Source organism: Drosophila miranda, chromosome XR, assembly GCF_003369915.1.
Source record: "Drosophila miranda strain MSH22 chromosome XR, D.miranda_PacBio2.1, whole genome shotgun sequence".
Lineage (NCBI taxonomy): Eukaryota > Metazoa > Arthropoda > Insecta > Diptera > Drosophilidae > Drosophila > Drosophila miranda.
In genome coordinates, this window is record NC_046674.1 from 8130549 (window position 1) to 8150448 (window position 19900).

At 45.1% G+C, this 19900-nt stretch overlaps 1 protein-coding gene across 5 annotated transcripts in view; it reads right to left on the reverse strand.

The window, feature by feature from the left end:
• Positions 1–12284, reverse strand: part of LOC108152883 (protein vein) — a 34257-nt gene extending 21973 nt beyond the window's left edge. For 3 of the 5 annotated variants that reach the window (XM_017282521.2, XM_017282519.2, XM_017282518.2), the window contains exon 1: positions 8873–10247. In XM_017282521.2, the coding sequence (XP_017138010.1) occupies positions 8873–10247 (1375 nt within the window). Of the gene's footprint in view, positions 1–8872 lie in introns of all 5 variants that reach the window. The other 2 variants (XM_017282517.2, XM_033386949.1) reach the window with 2 other exon arrangements.
• Positions 12285–19900: the final 7616 nt, after the last annotated feature.

A 19900-nucleotide genomic window follows, 5' to 3' on the forward strand; every position in this document is an offset into this window, starting at 1 on the left:
CCTTCCGCTGCCCCTTGTGGTGCGTCTGTGTGGCGCGTTGTGCGGTAAATACGCTTTATGGGCTCCCGACAACGACTGCGCTCTGGCTCTATGCTAATTACGTCATGGGGACGACGCTTCGTACCTAATTTTGCATTGTGGGAACCGAAAACTGGAAATCCAAGACACCCAACCACCTTTCGTCCACCTCTCCTGTGCTGCCCCTCTGCCCGCCCCTCTCTAGCCGTTTGTCTTGCATTTTCCAACTGCGGCAATAAAAAAAAAAATGGGCTCTGCTGTTGCTGCTGCTGCTGCTGCTGTTGCTATTTAAGCAAATGTGTCGCAGCCAAAGCCAAAGTCGCCGTAGTTGTTGTCATACACTTGAAGCGGGTATTATTACTGTGAGAAGATGTTTGGCATGGATAATCGAATCGATATGGCCATGTCTTTGGCCCAGAGCCTTCCTGCAGACAGTATTTAGGCCGTAATTCTAAACGGAATCAATTTAGTGTACAGCTTCTGTTCCCAGAGATATAGTTACTGCCAGAGGACCTATTAGTGGCAGCTAAAGGAATCTATTATCAAGCATAGAACTTGTTAGGGTATGTACAACTTCGTAGCTGGTCGTTTCCTTCACGTTGTTGCTGCTGCTGCTGCATGGCGTCGCTGCCAATATCGACGACTTGGTTGTCGCATATAATGACTTTTTCGACTTGAAACTTCTTGTGGCTTTTGCGTTTTTTATGCTTTATGCGCTCGCTTTGGTCTCGTCGGTCTCTGGTCAAGCATGTGGCGATGCTGCTGCTGTTGCTGTTGCTGTTGCTGCTGTTGCTGCTGGTGGCCAATGGCTAGTTTCTAGTTGCCTTCTTTGTTGCAGGAGGAGGCACAAACAAACAGCAGCGGCAGTGGCTGCTGTGTGTGGCATGCCATGGACTACCTGCAACTTGTTGCTGGTGGCAAGTTGAAATCATTTGGTGGGATGGTGTGTGAAACTATTTCCAAGGCAGTGTGGGCACAGGAGAAACCCCAGATAATGGAGGAAGCCAAATGTTTAATTTGCTTATCAAATGCTATCCAACCCGCCGCCCTCCCCCTCCCCGCAGGCGTAAGCTGCTGCCACACTCAATCTGCCACTTCAATAAACAACAACAACAAAACGTTTCAATTATGACGCATTATGTCAGGCATTCGCTGCCGTTTCGTTTCCATTTTCCATAAAATATACTCATAAATGTCGTTAAGTGCTTTGCCAAATACTGGACGAACAAAAAAATGCGAATTAAATGCGCAAAAAAATTACTTTTAGACACATTTAAATACCATTTAAATAGCTTTTGGGGCACAAGGTGAAGCTGAGGCTGAAGTTGGTGGCCAACCAGTGGCAGTGGCCACTACTACGTGGTGGCTGTCGCTGCCACTGCCGCTGTTCGGAGCTTGCCACAGCACAAATTTGTTGCCAGCGGCGACGAATAAAATGCCGCACAAAAATGCTGCTAAAAATGCAACTCCAACTTGTCTGAGCGGGGCCGTATCTGTATCTGTGACTCTGTGTGTGAGCGTGTGTGTGTGTATCTTTATCTGTGCTTGTGGCAAACAAAGCTTGGGAACCAAAAAGGCCAACACGCGCTTAACGTGGCCATTGGGCAGGCGCGCGCGTTGACCAGCGGCAATTTCGATATAAAAATTTTGTTATAGCACACGGTCACCTTGCCGGCCGGCAGCAGCCTGAGAGAAAGAAGAGGATGGGGCACAGTGGCCGAAGCTGGGGGCAGTGGCACTGGCAGTAGTAGTGGTAGTGGCAGGGGCAGATATTGGCCATGATTGGATGCAATTTGGTGGCCCGCTTCTTCCGCTAATAATACATATTTTTTTCATATATCATTTTGCAAGGCAAGCAAATGCTGGAAATGCCCTGAGTGCAGTAGGGAACGAATTATGACGAATTCGTCATAAGGACAATGTCAGGACGAGGTCAGAGGCAGCACAGGAGGCGCATGGGAATTTCCGGCCAAACATGTGGCCAGTTACCTGTCCGCTTGGACCTTTGGAACCTGACTCTTTAGGGCGGTCGCAGATTAGTCCAGGAAACGAGAGATTTTCCCACGCAGGTATCCGACGACAGGCGACAGGCGACAGATTTGCTTCCCAGATTTCTCCAAGCACTTTGGTGGGGAATTATTGAATCAACACTCGCCAGATTAAGCCATTCACTGGACCAGACAAATGCCAAAGAGCCAAAGAGCCAAACAGCTTCTTCATTGCAGCCTCTGGCAGCCGGATCGAGGGCGATTATGATCGGGAAATTGGCTAAATCGTCAGCTAAAAAGAAAATATTGCCCCACAGCAGCGGGAGCTCAGAGCCAGAGGCCAGAGGAGAAGCAAGAACGTATACGAGTAGTACGAGCAGTACGAGTATGTGGCATGCCACCAGTCGATATCAAAGGCAAATTTTTCAACTTGGCAGGGCGCAGGCAGGGGCAGCCACAGTGCAGTGGCAAGAGGCAAGACACCCAGACAGACGCAAGACAGACCAACGATCCAAAGATCCGACGAAGACGATGGCTTGCAATTTGATGCAGGGTGCTGGATAGCAGGAAGGGGGTGACAGACAGTTTAATATACTGAGGAGGAGCCTCTGCCTTGATACCCGAGACTGAGACTGAGACGTAGACCAAGAACCAAGAACCAAGACCAAGAGGCAGGCAACACCAAGCAAAAGGCGAAGATCGAGAAGGTGTTGCTGCCACTGAAGTAGATAGATGAGCAGACGCTCCGCTGGCATGTGGAATTATTAATGTTTGATGTAATTAATGCGTAATTAAGATAGCCAGCAAGAGGCTCCTCTATGTTGCAAGTTCTGGACAGGACCAGGTGACCAGGGGGGAGGAGAGCGCTCTGCTCTCTGTGCAAAGACTGCCGCAAATATTGGAGACTCGAAGCCTAGCCTAGCCTAGTTTCATTCCTGAAATACCCCGAAACTAGAGAAACGATTTTTGGCCAACCAAACCATCTCCCGCCCACCGATCGAGTTCAAAGCCGTGGAGCCGCCAACGCAAATTGAATTGACTTTTGGGAACTGCGCCGAAAATTGGAATACGAGTAAGTATATAGTATGAGTGCTGGCTGGCTTTCTTGCTTGCTGGGAAGCTCGTGCTTCCATCCATCCATCCATCCATCCATCTATCCATCTATCCGTCCAATCATTAGCTGTGAAAATGTTCCATGGGAAACTAATAATGAGTCCAAGCAGACTACGAGCCGAAATCACTTTTCAAATATCAATCAATATCTATCTCTGTTTCGGTTGGTCGGTCGGCTGGTTGGTCCGTTGGGGGTTATCCATTAATCTTGGCCGCGTGCGCAACTGTTGAAGCCTTCTTTTTGTTTTTGTGGAGCAGAAGGTGGCCCCGAGGGCAGTGCGATTATGCAGGCAGAAATTAACAGCCAGGCGAAACAATTAGTCCGTCCAAAGAGATCTCTTATCATTTATCTTTCTCAGGCCATGTATTTATACACATATTCCACTTCTTCTTTTGGTGTTTTAGTATTTTGGAATGTGCCGCAAGTGCCGCGAAAATTAACGCAAATGCTGAATGGCTAATTGAGGTGGTGTTTGAAGTGTTTGAAGTGGCGGCTTTTCTAAAAGGGGTATGTTAGCTTGGTCAATAGATAAGTCGTAAAAGAAGAGCCATTTGTGGCCATCTTTTCATCCACCTCCCAAGTAGTTTATCCTTGCCCTATAAATAACCATTCAATCAGAGCCCATTGATTGATTTCGCAAAAGGGTATACAATGTTCGTCTTGCTCCAAATACCCTTCAAATAATGACCAGCTTTAGGAAGCGCCACCTGTGGGGCCTACGTCTTCCCTTTGATATCGCGCCGACACAGATCTAGTAGATCCACATAGACCCATAGATCCACAGATCTCGATTGATGCCCCATGAATGCCAGGCGTTTTATCCATTTCGGCTATATAGTCGCCTCGTATTTATGGCAATCAGATTATGTCACATCCGCTTTGCAACAGAGGGGCTCCATTGATCGGCTGGGCTGCTGCTCCATCCGGCCAAGATTGCTCCATTAGCGCCACGATGGATGCAACCAATGGATGCAAATTGCAGCTACAGGCCCAGGGCTAACAAGCATAAGATTTTCTTTATATTTTCAATTGACTTTTTTCAGAGGATGGTTCTGTTCTGCTCTGGTTTTTTTTTGTTTTTTGTTTTTTTTTTGGCAAGTCTATGGCGGCCAAGATGTCTTCCTACTCTCGAATGGCTTTCAGCTGCGTGATGTTGCTGCTGTCGGCGCGGCCAGAAATAGCATAAAACTCATAAACGAGGCAGCCGACGAGTCGCGAGGCGACTCTGATCGCGGCAAGACATGGCAGGGCAAGGAAACATGGCATGCCATTTGAAAATTTCATTTCGTTATAATTTTCTATTTCCCGCATGCCAAACGGCCCGCCAGGCAGCCCCCAGTCCGCAGACCACAGTCCCAGCAAAATCCCAGAGGGGCCCCTACCCGAAGACTGCGACTGCGACTGGGACTGGGACTGGGACTGGGGCTACCCTTTACACTTACGAGTACTATACCTAAATGAACCAAGGTTCGTCGTCTAGCGCCGCCATTCATACTTAATTACCAAAAAACCAAAAACCAACAACCAACAAACAAAAGCTAACGAAAAGCTGTCTCTGTCGTCGTTGGATCTTCTCTGGCGTGACGCTAAATGAGCCCCATACCCCCTACCCATAATTTCCTCAAAAAGCGAGAGGAAAATGTATTAAAATCTTATGACCAGGTAGACCAGACACCCCCAAAATGACAAAAAAAAAACACCAACGAAAGAAAAGATGAGGAGAAATGATGAATTGTGGGTGCCGTTGAGTAAGTTTGTCGCTTCTACTCGTAGGCGTTGACCTAAATATACGAACAGTGCAGAGCATTTTCCGCTCTGGCAAAGCATTTTCTTTATTTTCATTTTGTAATCGCTTGCTAAACATAAGAGCAGTATTCAGAAGCAACAAGTGCAACCAGAGAGCCAGAGCTGAGAGAATGAGAGGCAACTGACAAATGAAACAAGAGTCGCCAGTTATCCATCCAAGTTCTGCTGCGGGAAATGGAGACCCGCTGTCAAGGTTCTCTGGGGGTTTTCTCTCAGGTGTTGCTTTTCTCAATGAAATCTTTTAAAGATTATTATTTTGCTTTGGCAATGTGACAAGACGCAAACCGCAAAACAAAATTAATATTCAATGCTTAGTGCAGCATAAGTGGGAAAGCATTATATAATAAATATACTCGCATACTCGTTGTGTAGAGCACATATCCCTGACAAATACTTTTATAAATATGTATCATATAACATGAAAGAAATATTGCTCTAAAACTGTATAGCTATTTGGCATAGAAACCTCACAAATATCTGAGCTTCATTGGATCATTGGATCGGAAATGCTCTGCCATGGGATACATCTGGAAAGGGTATAAGAATCTATATCTGTGAATAATGCTCGTACACCTTCCGCGTGTGGGTACGAGTATGAGTATATTTGATTTGTGCCAGTTTGTCTCCGCTTTTGGTCAAACAAACAAACAAACAAATAAATATCCGAGAAGATGGGCTGCCGATTCTGCTTTGACGCGGACTACTGCCAGATCAAATCATGTTTTATGAGCAGCTAATTTACTTAACACCTCGACAACAACAACACCGGCGGCAGCGGCAGCAGCAGCAATCAGCAGTCCGAAAAAAAAGAAAAAAAAAACTATAATAGCCCGAAAACCAAAAACAAAAATACCTGCGATTTTTATTTATTTTTCACATGGCCTTTTCATTGTTTTTGGGTTTTTTTTTTTGTTATATTTCCAAGTCAGTTTTATTGAAGCGGAGTGGTGTGGAGTTATATTTGGTAAGAACTGACGTTCATGGCGTGGGTGTAAATTAGGCATAAAATGCGACCAGTTAATTCATGATACTACCGATTCAGTCAGGTTCGAAGGCATTTTAATTGGTTTTAAGCAGAGCTCCCGAGAGCAGAAAGCAGAGCTGCGCGTCGTCACACGGGGCGTATGGATAATACTCGTAAATCGCCCCCGAATAGCCCCCGAATCTTCCCCTCATAACACCTATGGATTTCAGGTTGCAAAAACCCAAAAACTGAGTCAGTTTTTGATTGATCTATTCGATGCTTTTGATCTCTTTTGGTGGCTCTGATTGGGGGATAAGAATTTAACGATCTAGCTGACGATCTTCAGGCTTTATGGCCCCATATGTAAAACACTTTGGTACCAAAGAAATTGGCATATTTGCCGGATCCAAAGTGAAAGGAGTAGATCTCTACAGAAGCGTTTTGAGTGGGTGGGGATTGATTAGTATGCATTTCGATGAGTAATCGCTTTTTATAGAGACCCGACCCCTACGTTTTCGAAACCCGCTTAACCCGCAGTTCAAGATGCAAATCCCCGAAACATTCGCTGCGTTTGCAACAAAAGCAACGCCAAATCAAAGTCAAAGCAAAATAAATCAATCGATACAAAAAGTAAATATCCTGTTATTCCTCTGCTGCTCTTATTCTTTCCCACTCATTCCCACTCCTCATCCCATTCCCATTCATTGATGAAGCAGCAGCCAGGCAGCAGGCAGTCGATGCCAAATGAAGGGCAGATAGGAGGAATCCAAAGGAGTGGAGCAGGAGGGGCAGGCAGAAGGAAGCAGAAACAGAAGCAATGCAAAGAGTAAATAAACACAAGATAATAAACCCCAAAAGACAAAGAGTGTGAGAGGGAGACAGGGATCCAGGGAGCGCGAGGGAACAGCTGATTGCAGCTGATTTCAGATCTCCTCTGATCACCAAAGGGTTGCTTCTGGAATATATGTAGGAACAGAAGAAGAGAAGGCAGAGTGCATTGAGATAAGGTGAGGCATTGCTAGGCGGTGCTCCTACGATAGTAGCATTCTTCGAACAGACGCAGGGCGGTGGACAGTGGACACTTCTCACCTTATTTAAATGCACCTTTCCAAATTCCAGCTCTCATCAACGCACGCAGTACGGAGTATGGCGGAGAGGGCAAACAAAGCCCAGGCTTGGCCACACACCCGCTCTCATACTCACATCCTCTCTCTCGGTGTGCGGTGTGCGGGAACCATGACGGAAGAAGCATAAGCTGAAACAGCCGCAGCAAAAGGAAAAAGGAAAAAGAAGCAGCAGTGTGGGCGAGAGACGGGAGAGGGAGAGGAAAAATGAATTAAAAATCTAATTGCGCCCGCAATGAAACAAGGACAGAGACAGACTGATCAGAGAGAGAGAGAGTGAGTGAGTGAGAAAGAGAGAGAGAGACAAATGTAAATAAATAAAAAGAAAAGCAAAGCAAAGGCGAAGCATAACGGGGGAGGAGGCAGGCGGTCGGTTGATCGCACTTAGCCGCCTTTCCAGACGCAAACTTCATGAACCGCAACGTAAGAATAATTACAACAACAACTGGATGATAAAGACGAAGAAGAAGAAGGGGTAGGAGAAGGGGAAGGGGAAGGGGAAAAGGAAGGGGAAGAAGCAGAAACAGAACTTAGGGTTGGGTCTCTTAGGACGGTCTCGTCTCCCAACCGCAAAGGTCGACTGCAGAGACTACAACAAAAAGACTTAGCAGAAGAACAGCAATGACGATGACGATGTGAAGTTGGATCTCTGCAAAGAGAAGAGATAGAGATGGAGAGACTGCGGAGACCAGAAATGAGTTTTCAAAGTTTTCCCAACCGAGGGGTAAGGGCGAGCAAAGTTAATGCGAATTTAATTAAAATGTGCAACTAGCAACAGCAGCAGCAAACAGCAACAATACGAATATCAGCAGAGAAGGACAGCCATGCCGAAGATTTGGATACCCTTTAAAGAACCTTCAGAAAAGTCTTCATGGCAGCGACATATGCATACATATATACATTCACACATATGTATGATCTAGCAAATCTCCTTGAAGATAATATGTACATATCTATATATGATATTGAAGTTATATTTTCATCTAAGTCTATTTAACGCTCCAGTGCAGCAGGAGCAGGACTTACTACGAGTACATAACATTGTACGATTTAAGGTCTTTTAGGCAGAAAAAATATGGCCGCAATCGTAACACTCACTTTAAGGGTATTATAAATTCTAAATGTGAGCATTTTTGTTGCCGCTGCCCAGCAACCAAATTGAGGCAAGGCACAAAAGAATCCCAGAAGAAGACCAAGACGAGGCCTAGACTTGCACTTGGAGCACAACGGCTGCAACGGCAGCAGAAGCTTCAACAAAAAGTTGCATCGGGCAGGCGCATGCGCAACGCTATCCATGTTCATGTAGGTGTGTGTGTGTGTGTGTGTGTGTATGTGTGTTGCATAAAATTATTTCGGTCTGGTGAATATTAGCAGAGCGTGAAGTTGGCAAATAAGAAATTCAGCAAAAAAGCAGCTAAATTTCATTAAACAACAACAACAGAAGCGCGGAGAAAGAGGCAGCTGCATCAGCGGGTGTAAAAGCGACAGAGTGAAAGAAAGGAAATGAGAGGAAACCAAAAGAAAGGTGTCCAGCGATAAGAGAATGAGGGACAAGGAGGGACAGAGTCCAAGAAGAGCAGATCATTCGGAGGGTTTTTTTGGAAAATGTTGGAAATTCTAACGAGTTCAACTTAGTAATCTAATGTGTGGGGGGGGGGGGGGGGGGGGGGGGGTTCAACGATCCAAAAAAAATCTCCAATGATGGATTATGTGGGAAATATGAACAACTATATCTACTTCCTAATATAACACTTCTCTGGGGAAAATATCTCTATTCCATGAAACCTTTCAAGAGTACCCTACAATATGCACGTATGTATGTATATCTTAGACCAGTTTAAAATCGAAATCAACTCACCATAATTTTCACTCACAGCCATTTTGACCGATTCCATCACCGAGTGGGTGACCCGCACGGGCTGGCCTAGGATGGTAAAGTTTCCCGGATTCGTTTGCTGGACAAACATCATGTAGGATATATCGGAGGACTGCTGCAGATCGTTCCCGGAACGGAGTACACCCCGCGGCAGCAGTCGCTCCCTGTAGATGTCGCACTCGCCGCTGGCGTTGCGCAGGGCGAACTGCAGCCGGACCAGCTGGGGCAGCTGCAGATCCCGCTGCTGCTTGTACACCTTGAGCACCTTCATGGTGGCCGAGAAGTTAACCCGCCGGTCGGCCGACATGGAAATGAAGACGCCCTGGAAGACGGTGGGCGCCGAGTAGGCCAGTTGGGCGGGATCCCGGGCCGAGCAGTAGCGTCCGGCCCGCTGTCGTCCCCTGTGCTTCCGGGGATGCTTCCTCCGCTGCTGCTGGGGCGGCTGGTGTTGGCGCAGTCTCTGCTCCTGCCGTTGATGCTGACGCTGGCGGCGATGATCCCGCTTGTCCTGCTGCAGCTGCTGACGATGGCCAGAGCGATGTGGCCGCTGGTTGCCGTCGCGTCGATTGCGCGCCGCCTGCTCCGGGCTGTCCTCATCCGGAATCTGGCTGTCTGGCACTTCGTAGGACTCGATGAGATAGCTTTGCGTGGCTCGCCTACTGTAATTGCTTACAGGTCGCGGTAAGCTAGGTTGTTGCAACTTTGGCTGCTGTTGTTGCTGTTGCAACTGAGTGGTTGGTATATGGCGACGCATTTTACTGTTCGCCGCCTCGCTGGGCCTGCCATTGTTTAATAAATTATATATTTGACTATTTATTAAAGTATTTGGAACTTTTTGCATTGACTGCTGCATTGACACGGCGGCAGCAGCATGTGGCACTTGCTGCTGTTGCTTCTGTGGCTTCTCTTGCTCTTGTTGCAATTGCTGTACAGCTGCATTGCTGCCGGCGTCGAATACTGTTGCTGGCTTTAACTTAAGATTGATACGGCTACTAAGACTATTGCTGGTGCGGCTGAGCAGCCTACTTAAGATATTGTTGTCGATGTTGCTGCTACTGAGGCTGCCACTGCCACTGGTACTGCCAGTACTCTTGGCGCTTTCACTGCTGCTCCCGCTGCCATTATCCAAAGTCAGTGGTATATAGTAGCTGCTTTCTTCTGCACTGCCTTCCCATAATCTTTGTGGTTGTTGCTGCTGTTGCTGTGGTTGTTGTTGCAACTGTTGGTGTGTGGCTGCCACTGCGGCTGCTGCTGTCGTCGGCAGCAGCATGTTGCTGACGTAGATAATTAGCAATATCAATGGCATTAGTGGCTTTTTTGTTTTTAGACTCCATTTGCGCAAATGTTGCGCATACATGGCGTCCTCCAAAATTGTTGTTGCTATTGCCCTGATTTTATGTACAAAATCTGAAAGGATCTTCCTCTTCTGGCTAAAAGCTCAGCTCTAACCGTTGCAGTTGCTTCTGGAGTGGCTCCTTCTAGGGGGTTCCTGCTGGTCTGATAATATCCTTCTCAATTCGCGTTTAAACGTGACAAATGTTGCTGCTGCTGCTACTGCTGCTGCTGCGTCCTCGTTGTGCCTTGTCGTATTTCCGTTTATCCTGCAAATACTTTCGATAGTTTCGTAGCATTTTGAGCGACAGCAGGGGCAAAAGAGACACAGATTGCTCGGGAGAGAGATGCAATTGGGGGTAAGAATGTTTTTTTCGACTGCTTCTGATTTTCACTATTTGTAGCATTAATTTGTTAACACTTTTCTGTATGCCACAGATATTGTTGTTGTTGCTGTTGCTGTCGCTGGTGACTCATTTTGTTTGCCCGTCGCGTTTTTCTTTTTATCTTTGCCAAAACTATCTGTGTTGGATAAATTTGTTTGAATGTGTTTGAATAAAAAAATTTTGTTTAGAATTCTTGTTGTTGTTCAGCTACACGTTTCACTTGAGCGCTTTGGAGTCGACGCACGGCCACGCCCCGCTGCTCGCCCCCCAATTGAACGAGAGACAGAGAGAGAGAGAAAGAGAGAGAGAGGTAAGGTCGCGTGGCGTTGGATTTTTCCTTCACTCTTCTACAAGCGGTTTTCCTTCACGAGAATTTTCACGCGCGCGAGATTGAGAGATCGGCTCGTCTCGGCCTCGTCTTCGTCTTCGTCGCCGAGTTGTAAGTGTAATCCTCGCCGCCGCACGATATACGATAGATAATGTTTGTCTAGCCGTATACGCGATCTTCGCCCGATGTCTATATAGCCCGTAGCCGTAGTCGTAGTCTTAGTCTGATTCACTGGCGACGAGTGTTTTCTGGCACACACACGGCCGCAGAAGACATCGTCTCTGACGACGTCTATGATGATGATGATGTACCAGAGATATAGCCAGACACAGATACTAGTGCTAGTGAGGCAGACACACACTCACACTCACTGGCGCAACACACACGTTTTCTAATTTTAGCCAAAAGTAATTATAAAAGAAAAAACAGAGCAGAGTGCGCCGCGTTCAGCTTATACGCATATATATCTTCTTCTTTGGCTAGATATATATACATATATATTTATGTATCTGCAGCTGTATCTGTAGATGCGATGGGTGTATCTGTGTGCGTACTACCCGATTATATAGAAAAGTCGTCGCAACAGTCGGCTCTATATATGCAACACGCACTCACACACTCGCGCACGCGCACACGAGAATCGATCGTTTTTGTTTTATATATATTTTGTATATACTATATATATATCTGTATATATCAAGTGTAGACTGATGTTGTTGGTTGTATGCAGCCCGGTCGGGTGGCACAAACGAAGACCGTGAGACGGGGCGGGAGGGGAAACCGACAACCGTTGTCTATGATGATGCTTCTCCGGCTGTTGTTGCTTGTATTGTTGTTGTCGTTGCTGTTTTTTGTGCAAAGTTCTTTACGGTTTACGGGCACTTTGAATCGCACTCACTGTTGATATGATATTCCGTTCACGGAATCGAAAGTCAGGGGATCGATAGGTCCTTTTATGGAACAATTACCCCAACTGATGAAATTCGAGATTCGGACAATTTTTCACCACACAAAAAAATCAAATCACTTCTTTAAAAAAAAATTCAAATCAAAAACGAAAACTCAACCTGCAGTTTTTAATTTTGTTGATCAATATATAATCAATATAATGTTCAATAATTCCCTCTCGGGGGCTCTGCAATATCTTTTCGTATAGCAGATACGCGCGCGACCGAGTGCTAGGGATTTTGAATTATATCGTTCTTAGGTGATTTTCTTTTCGTCGAAATTATCAAAAATATTATCAACGGACTTTGAATTCAGAGAAAAATTCGACATAGCTCTGTTGTTTCCTTGTCCGCGACCGAGTTCAATTTGTGAGATACATTGCCATTCAGTCTGCTGCTATTTTTTCTCCACTACTTTTTTCAGGTTTGATGGTTTGATGGTGATTGCGTTTCTTGAGTTCGAGTTCGACGCTGATTGCGTTTTGTATGGGAATTCAAAACGCCGGTCGAACCGAACGCTCAAACCATACGCGTTCGTGAGCAAGAGCGAACAGAATGTGTCCGAAACATGTTTCACGTTCACGAGTTTCGGGGCGGCAAGGCCCGGTTCAAATACGCCCGCTCTCAAATGTTGCTTGGCTAGAAATTATGCTGCCGGCAAAGTAATAAATGGCCAGCAAAGTAGAACGCATGCACCCCGAGAGAAGTTGCTGAAGTTGGCGCAAATGTTGCTGGTGCTTAGAAATGTTGGCGGCATGAGTCTCAGACTCATTTCGGCGTTGAGTTTGAGCAATTCTCGAAAAAATGTCTGCTATGGAAGTTTCTATACCCTAGTGCATATTCTTTAAACTTAAATTGAAATATTTTTAAGACAGCGTCACCAAGTGGAAGCAAATATCATCTAAAATCGATGTGTTTGTGGGATAAATATTAAAATAAAAGTTGCTACTGTAATTTCATTTTTTCCTTCTGGCTATAATAAATTATGATCTGATCCAGATCTAGATACGGCCATTCTCTCTACGGAAACAAACCTGATCCAGTGTGATATCGCAGGAGCCTGCACGCAAAATTTGGTTGTTCTAGCTCTTATAGTCTCTGAGAACTAGGCGTTAAACGAGACAGACAGACGGACGGACAGACAGAGCTTTATCTGTCATCATTAATAGAATCAAGACAAGAACATGTATACTTTATTGGATCGAATCTATAAAAAAATATAACTTTCAGATAAAGAAAATTTGTATTATCATCACATAATTTGAGCACATTTTGTTGTTTATATTTCTTTAATTGATAAATAATCAGAAATAGCAATAAAGTGCAATAGCAATCCAAGACTTTAGTTTCGCTTAACTTTTAAGTTCAAATTGAACTACCAATCGCGTTTTGGCGGTGCTTTATAGGTAACTCCCGGCGGTAAATAACATATAATAGTGATTGGGAAATAGATAAGAAAACAGCAATAACTTATTGGGGAAGAGTGATTTGTTACTGCCCTCGTGATATAACTATGGTTGTCGTAGTCTGGTCACTTCTGATAGGCCAGTTTCTGTAATAAAGGTGTATCTACAGAAGTACAAGGGCTGTAAGTCTATAAATCATTTGGACTACTTGGAACCATGCAGAATAGAGCATATCAGTAATATCGGCGAGATCTTGGGTATCAAGAATGATGAATCATTTGGATTAAGCTATGAATCGCACGGAACACAGTGGACCCAATTGAATATTGCTTTTATCAGTAAGATTATGATCTAAATGAATGCTGCGTATCCATCAGAAATATTAGATTTTGTATAAATATATGTACATGCATGTACATATATATGGATATATGGTAAACTACAAATGATGTACATATGTAGATCGCTTGACTGTTTCTGCTACGTATCACATAAATCAGCATAAACTTAATTGAATTTGCCTTTCATGTGTTGCATTTCCATTCTTTGAATGCTTTTATCTAGCTTCTGTTGATCTTCCTCCCTCCGATTATAATACTTTGGGGTGGTATTCTTCTCGGGCACTTTGCTTTTTTCCCATGATTATTTGCTTTATTGTCAAATGTCAACCCCACAACTGAAGAAACAACAACGACCAGAGGAGACCCTGCCCGACCCCGAGAACGGTGGCAGCTCCTCTCGCTCCCCTCAGCGGTTTGAAGTTGGGAGTCGTGTAAACTTAACGTTTTTTACCAGCTGCTATTGATGTTGTTGTTGTCAAACAAAGCTTCCACTTGTTCTACGCAGAAGCAGGCATAACAATAAAAGAAGCTGACGATAAAATGGGCAAATGGGAAGAGGGTTCCAGAGGGGACCAGGGAAGTGGATGTGACAAGTGCGACAATTGTAAGAAAACCCAGAAGCAAAGAGCCCTATTTTTATACCCGATACTCAAAATGAGTATAGGGGTATATTAGATTTGTGGTGAAAGTGGATGTGTGTAACGTCCAGAAGGAAGCGTTTCCGACCCCATAAAGTATATATGTATGTATGTATATTCATGATCAGCATCAATAGCCGAGTCGATTGAGCCATGTCTGTCTGTCCGTCCCTATGAGCGCCTAGTGCTCAGAGGCTATAAGACCTAGAGCAACGACATTTTGTATCCAGACTTCTGTGATATGTCACTGTTACATGTGTTTTTTAAAACTTCCGCCCCCATAAAGGAAGAAAATCTGTGGCATCCACAATATTGACGATACTAGAAAATTACAAGCGCACAATCATAGAAAATGATTGCCGAATCTGGATCAGATCGGATCACTTTTATAGCCAAAAGGAACAAATACATTTTCAGTGGCTACGCAGCGCCCGACGACACGTTCAGACGTTTTCTTTGTCGCTCAATGTAGCCATACTGACTATGTATCGGGTATAAATGTAGAGTTGCGGTCGCAGCAGCAACTCACAGCGTTCCCCCTCGTTTTACTCTGCTTTTGTTCATACGCACCATACGATATATGACTGCGAAGGGTACTCGAGCCACGACGAATACTGTTTGCAACTTTCAAAGAGATACGAATAGCAGAACCTCAGCGAATTGGTCGACAGCAGTGGGCCAAGTTTTATCAGCCATTAGTTCGTTCACGTCGCCACTCGAGCTCGAACTCAACTTGAAACAGGTAGATCTCATCTGCACATAATCGTACAATATTTGAAAAGCTGCAAAAAGATCTCCAAAACAATCGGTGGGCATTGTGCAGAGGTCGTGGCAAACGGAAGTGTAGGAACTAAAACGTTAGACATCCAGGCGTGGATGTGGATATACTGTGGCAAAGTTTTCCCAGTAGAACTCCCATTCAGAACCGACGACAGACAACAGCTGCCAGACGCAGCGTCATTGTATCATCAACAAACACGAAGAAACCCACAAGAATAACAAACATGAAAACATGAAATGTACGAGAATGTTGTATTTTCCAAAAGTAATTTTCAAAATGTGCGCAGGCACAACCAATTTCTATTTGTTGTTGTTTGGGGGGGAGGAGGAGGCATAGGTTTTTCGCAGGGGTTGCCGGCAGAGGCAAAGAAAACAAAAGCTGATGAAAAATAATGAAAATGAAATTCCCACTCCACCAAAAATAAACATAGCCCTTGGATAATTATCTATTATAATTTGTCTCCAATTACGAAAACTTCTAAACAAAGACTTATAAAAACAAATTGCAATCTTCAAAAATCTGATTGATAAGGAATTACTATTTGAAGTATATTAAATTTATAGAATCCAGATTGTGGTACAATTATTGATAAGAATTGCCCCTGCCGAAAACTATTCTTGGAAGAGGCATAGTATGAGCTCTAGAAAGAGTCTTACGAATGGGGTATTACGAATAACGATAATGTTTTCATTATTCCCGATAATGTATAGTTTTATTTAGGTTTCGGTTTCTTCAACGTCGATTGTACGGCCTAAGTGAAATTAAACATACTTAAACCATAAGGCAGATAAGGCAGATAAGGCCGAAGTGACCGGGTCTGCAGTCTTAGCCAATCCTTGTGGTATGGTTGTTATAATTAAAGTAAATGAATAAAGAATTAAATTTGTTTGCTGCGGCACTTGTTGTGGCTGTTTGCAGTAGCAGGCAGGCTATGGGTAACCAAAGACAAAGCCCGTTATGGGGCTCTGGCACCCTCTGACACTCTACTGAAGCCCTTCCCATCCCCGATCCAGTTCCCTTCCTCACTTTCTTAGCTGAAACGCCGCTAAATTGTGTTAAAAACTTGCCAGCCAAAGTACAGAACGCAGAAACCTCAAGATCTGAGATCTCAGAGAGTAGATAAACCACGGAGACGGCAGAGACGGCAGAGACGGCAGAGACGGAGACAGACACAGAGCCGAACGGAACGGAAAGGAAAGAAACCAAGTGAACTTGGTGCAATCTTCCGCATTATGAGTAGCACACAGGTACAGATACAGATACAAACACAGCAACACGCAGATAGATGGAGAGAAGGCAAGGAAATGGAAATGAAAATGCACTTGGCTTACATCAGATCTCTTCGGAGGGACAGAGGCGGCAGGTTGTTAGCGGCAGAGTCAGCGGCGACATGTGGTGGCCAGCTCTGGACGCTGAAACTGTGGCTCTGTGACTGGGCTCTAATTTCAATTGGGTTTCGTGGTTGTGTGGAAATTATTCAACAGCGTTAAGTACGCTATCTCTCGGGTCTGGGCCCTGGCCACGGCCTGCCCTGTCTCGGGGCTTAGGGCTCAGCTTGCCAAGACTTGCAACTGGAACTGGCACTGGCACTGGCACTGGGCACTGGGGGGGCACCCACGCGTGACGTGACTCTTTGGTTTGGCTCTTCTATACCTGAGCCGCTTCCGTAAAAAAAAGTTACCGCCAGTTCCCATTCCCGTTCCCCTTTCCCTGTTTCCCAGTTTCCCATACCTTTACGTTACCTTTTAGCCGTGAGCCCCGGCACCGCCCCCCCCCCATCCATCTTCTCTGCGGTTGATTCTCTTCAAGTGCATTGAAGCAAGTTGAAGGCTATTTTTCAACTTCAAATGTTTGCTAAATGACTTTTGATGATTTGTGGTTGAACCCTGACTCTGACTCGTATTCGGACTGAAGTTGAGGCATGAGCATGAGCGAAATAAATTAATGATTATATTTATTTAATTTCACTTCTCTGTTTGAGTGTTGACTTGGTGTCTAATTAGACCATCGATTAATGCCATGCCACAGATGATAGCCTAATCTATAAGCCAGCATATACGAGTACGTCTGGCATTTCCCCTGCGGCGGCTTGTTCAAGTGCGGATCCAAGTAGTTTACACACTACATATGACGATGTCAAGCACCTTAAACTAAGCAAATATTGAATGTATGACTTATATATGATACAGCTAAGACGTGTGCCAATCGCCCAGCACCAGCCCCAGCCCCCAATCCGAGGAAACTTTCTGCCAGTGAGTCATGAGTTTGTGGCATAAACGGGACTGCTTTGATCAGTGTCGCTTTTCTGGGTGTTAGGGGGAGAGGACAATGAACGGTTGTGATGCAAAATTTACTTTGGTCTCCCCATTAGCTGGGGAAAGGGACAGCTCGGTGACAGCTCATCGGACCTGACCTGATGATAATCTGATAATAAAACGTCTGACGTTTGACATTTTTGGCAAACACTCTTTTTGTTTGGCAAACGCAAGCAGAGACCAAATACAACGACCGGAGGTAGAGACAGCCATAGAGACAACGATACCGAACCGACACGTGCATTGCAGATAATCAACGTCGTGTCTGGTCCTAAAAATATTCTCCATGTAATTAGCCCCGCCAAGCTACAATATAAGTTCTGGTTCGGCATTTGGATGCCCTTCCCAGAGGTTCTAAAACAGTAGAAGAATTTCTGAAAGGAGAATAACAGTAAGTCTTCTTTAAGCTAAAGTTCGATGGGAATTATGGCATAGAAATTATGCAAACTATCCATACAAAATTATCGAAAACTATGCCTCATTAGTTCTATATTGTCCTGTTTAAGAAATGTTTTTATTTTGGTCATTTAAATTTTTTCTTTTATTATTTTGCAATAATTTTGTTGCACATAAAATATTTTATGGAATAAAGAAATATGAAGATACTATAGTATACTACTATTTGTGATATTTTATTTAGTATTGAGTATTTTGTATTGATTTCATAAAAAATTTCTGCTATTTTTAGATAAAGTCAAAGTGCGATTGTATCTGTTTAAATAGAGCATTCGCTATTCGCTGAAGCATTCCACATGCAAGCATCTCCCTTCCTTGTCTCATTTCCAGTTGCCACTCCAGACACAAGCAGCAATGTGGCAAAAATAACCAAAAACGTCTCCAGCCACACGAGTCACAATGAGGCGATGGATGGGCTATAAATAAAAGAGTCGCAGACTCCTGAACTCCCAGGCATTCATAGAACTCCATGTCCTCCTCCCTAGTCCCAGACTCATATCCATCTTCGACTCTAACTCTATGTCGAGCACAGAGGCCCATGACTCACCCAGTGAGATCCTCGACTAATATTTCAATTAGGCGAACGCTTAACGACAAAAAAGAAGCCTGGCAGAGAGGACTTCGGACTGAGTCCAAGCTGATGACATGCCCAAAGTTAATAAAAAGCGGCAGAAATGTGTGCCGGGGTTCGGGCTAAATAAATTCCATGGGACCCTAGGTGGTCGAATATTTTAACACTACCGGGCACAGGCTGCCACCGCCACCGCCGCCGCCGCCGCTTCTGCTGGCACTTCTGCTGCCACTGCTGCCTGCCACCGCTGCCTGAGCAGTGGGATTGGGATCGGTGGCAAATCTGTGGCTGGCGCTGGCGTCTGCCTTTTAATGTAGAAAACTAGTCGAGGCGCATAATTTACGACAGCGCCTGGCCAGGACTACACGACCGATGGGGGCCAAGGGGCAGCCAGAGAGCAAGGGTAAGAGATCCAGAGTTCCAGGGCGGACAACGGCGTTGACTTGACTTATCAATTTCACGGGAATCCAATCGATTTTTATATGAGAGCGAGCAGATAAACCGCAAAAATCAAGCAATAAAATCGCTCTGCAACAACAAGACAAAAAAAAGAGCAGCAACAAGCAGCAACAGTGCCACGGAGTGGGGCCGGAAGGGGGAGACCTGTGGCTGTGGCTAAAGCTGAGACTCTGAGGCTCAGACCTGAGGCTGAGAGAGGCAAAAGGAAAATACCAAAACGGCAATAAATGGTGTTGATATCCCGCGAAGCGTGTGAAGACGCTAACGATGCCGCCAAAACTTGTTAACCACAAAAATTATTGCATGAGATGAAATAAATTAAGGTGGCGGCATCGGCTGCACCATCACCATCAGCATCAGCAGCGGTGGCAGAGGCAGAGGCAGAGTCAGCAGCATCGCCAAACTATCCACGTTGCTTCCTATTCCTCGCATCCTTGCGGCGACGACGACGACGACGACGACGACGACTCTTCGGCGACGGCCTCTCCAGCCAGGCGTTCAGGCCGCCAGTGGCGACGTCTCCCCTGCCTTCTGCGACTGCCACTGCCACCAGCTCCATTTCCATCGTCTGCTGCCTTTTGTTGTTGCCTCTGCTGCTGCCCCGGCGGCTGCCCCGGCTGTTGCTGTTGCAAGAGTGTGTGTATGTGTACTTTTGGTGAAATGAAATGACAGACGCGGCGCAAGATGCAAATTTACCTATGGAATGTCGATCAGACAACACAGGACGTCTGAGTACGCTACAGAGAATTACTCTTCTTCCATGCAACACATAAAAAATATCTTCAGTTTGCGGAGATCCAATGTGTTCCTCTTCTTTACTTTCACTTCTTCAACTTCCGGACTTTGGTTACCCTTCTGGGAAAGTGAAACCACAATGAAGATCTTGAAAGATGAATGGAATACTCTCCCATTCACAATTGGGAGATGACGAGAAACTTTTCTACTTTATCTAGTCCAAGCCATATTCCAACTATTTCTTAAGGAAAAGTGAAGGAAATCAACATATTATTCAAATAGAATTACGAGTATCAACGGATTTGCTGTAATTTT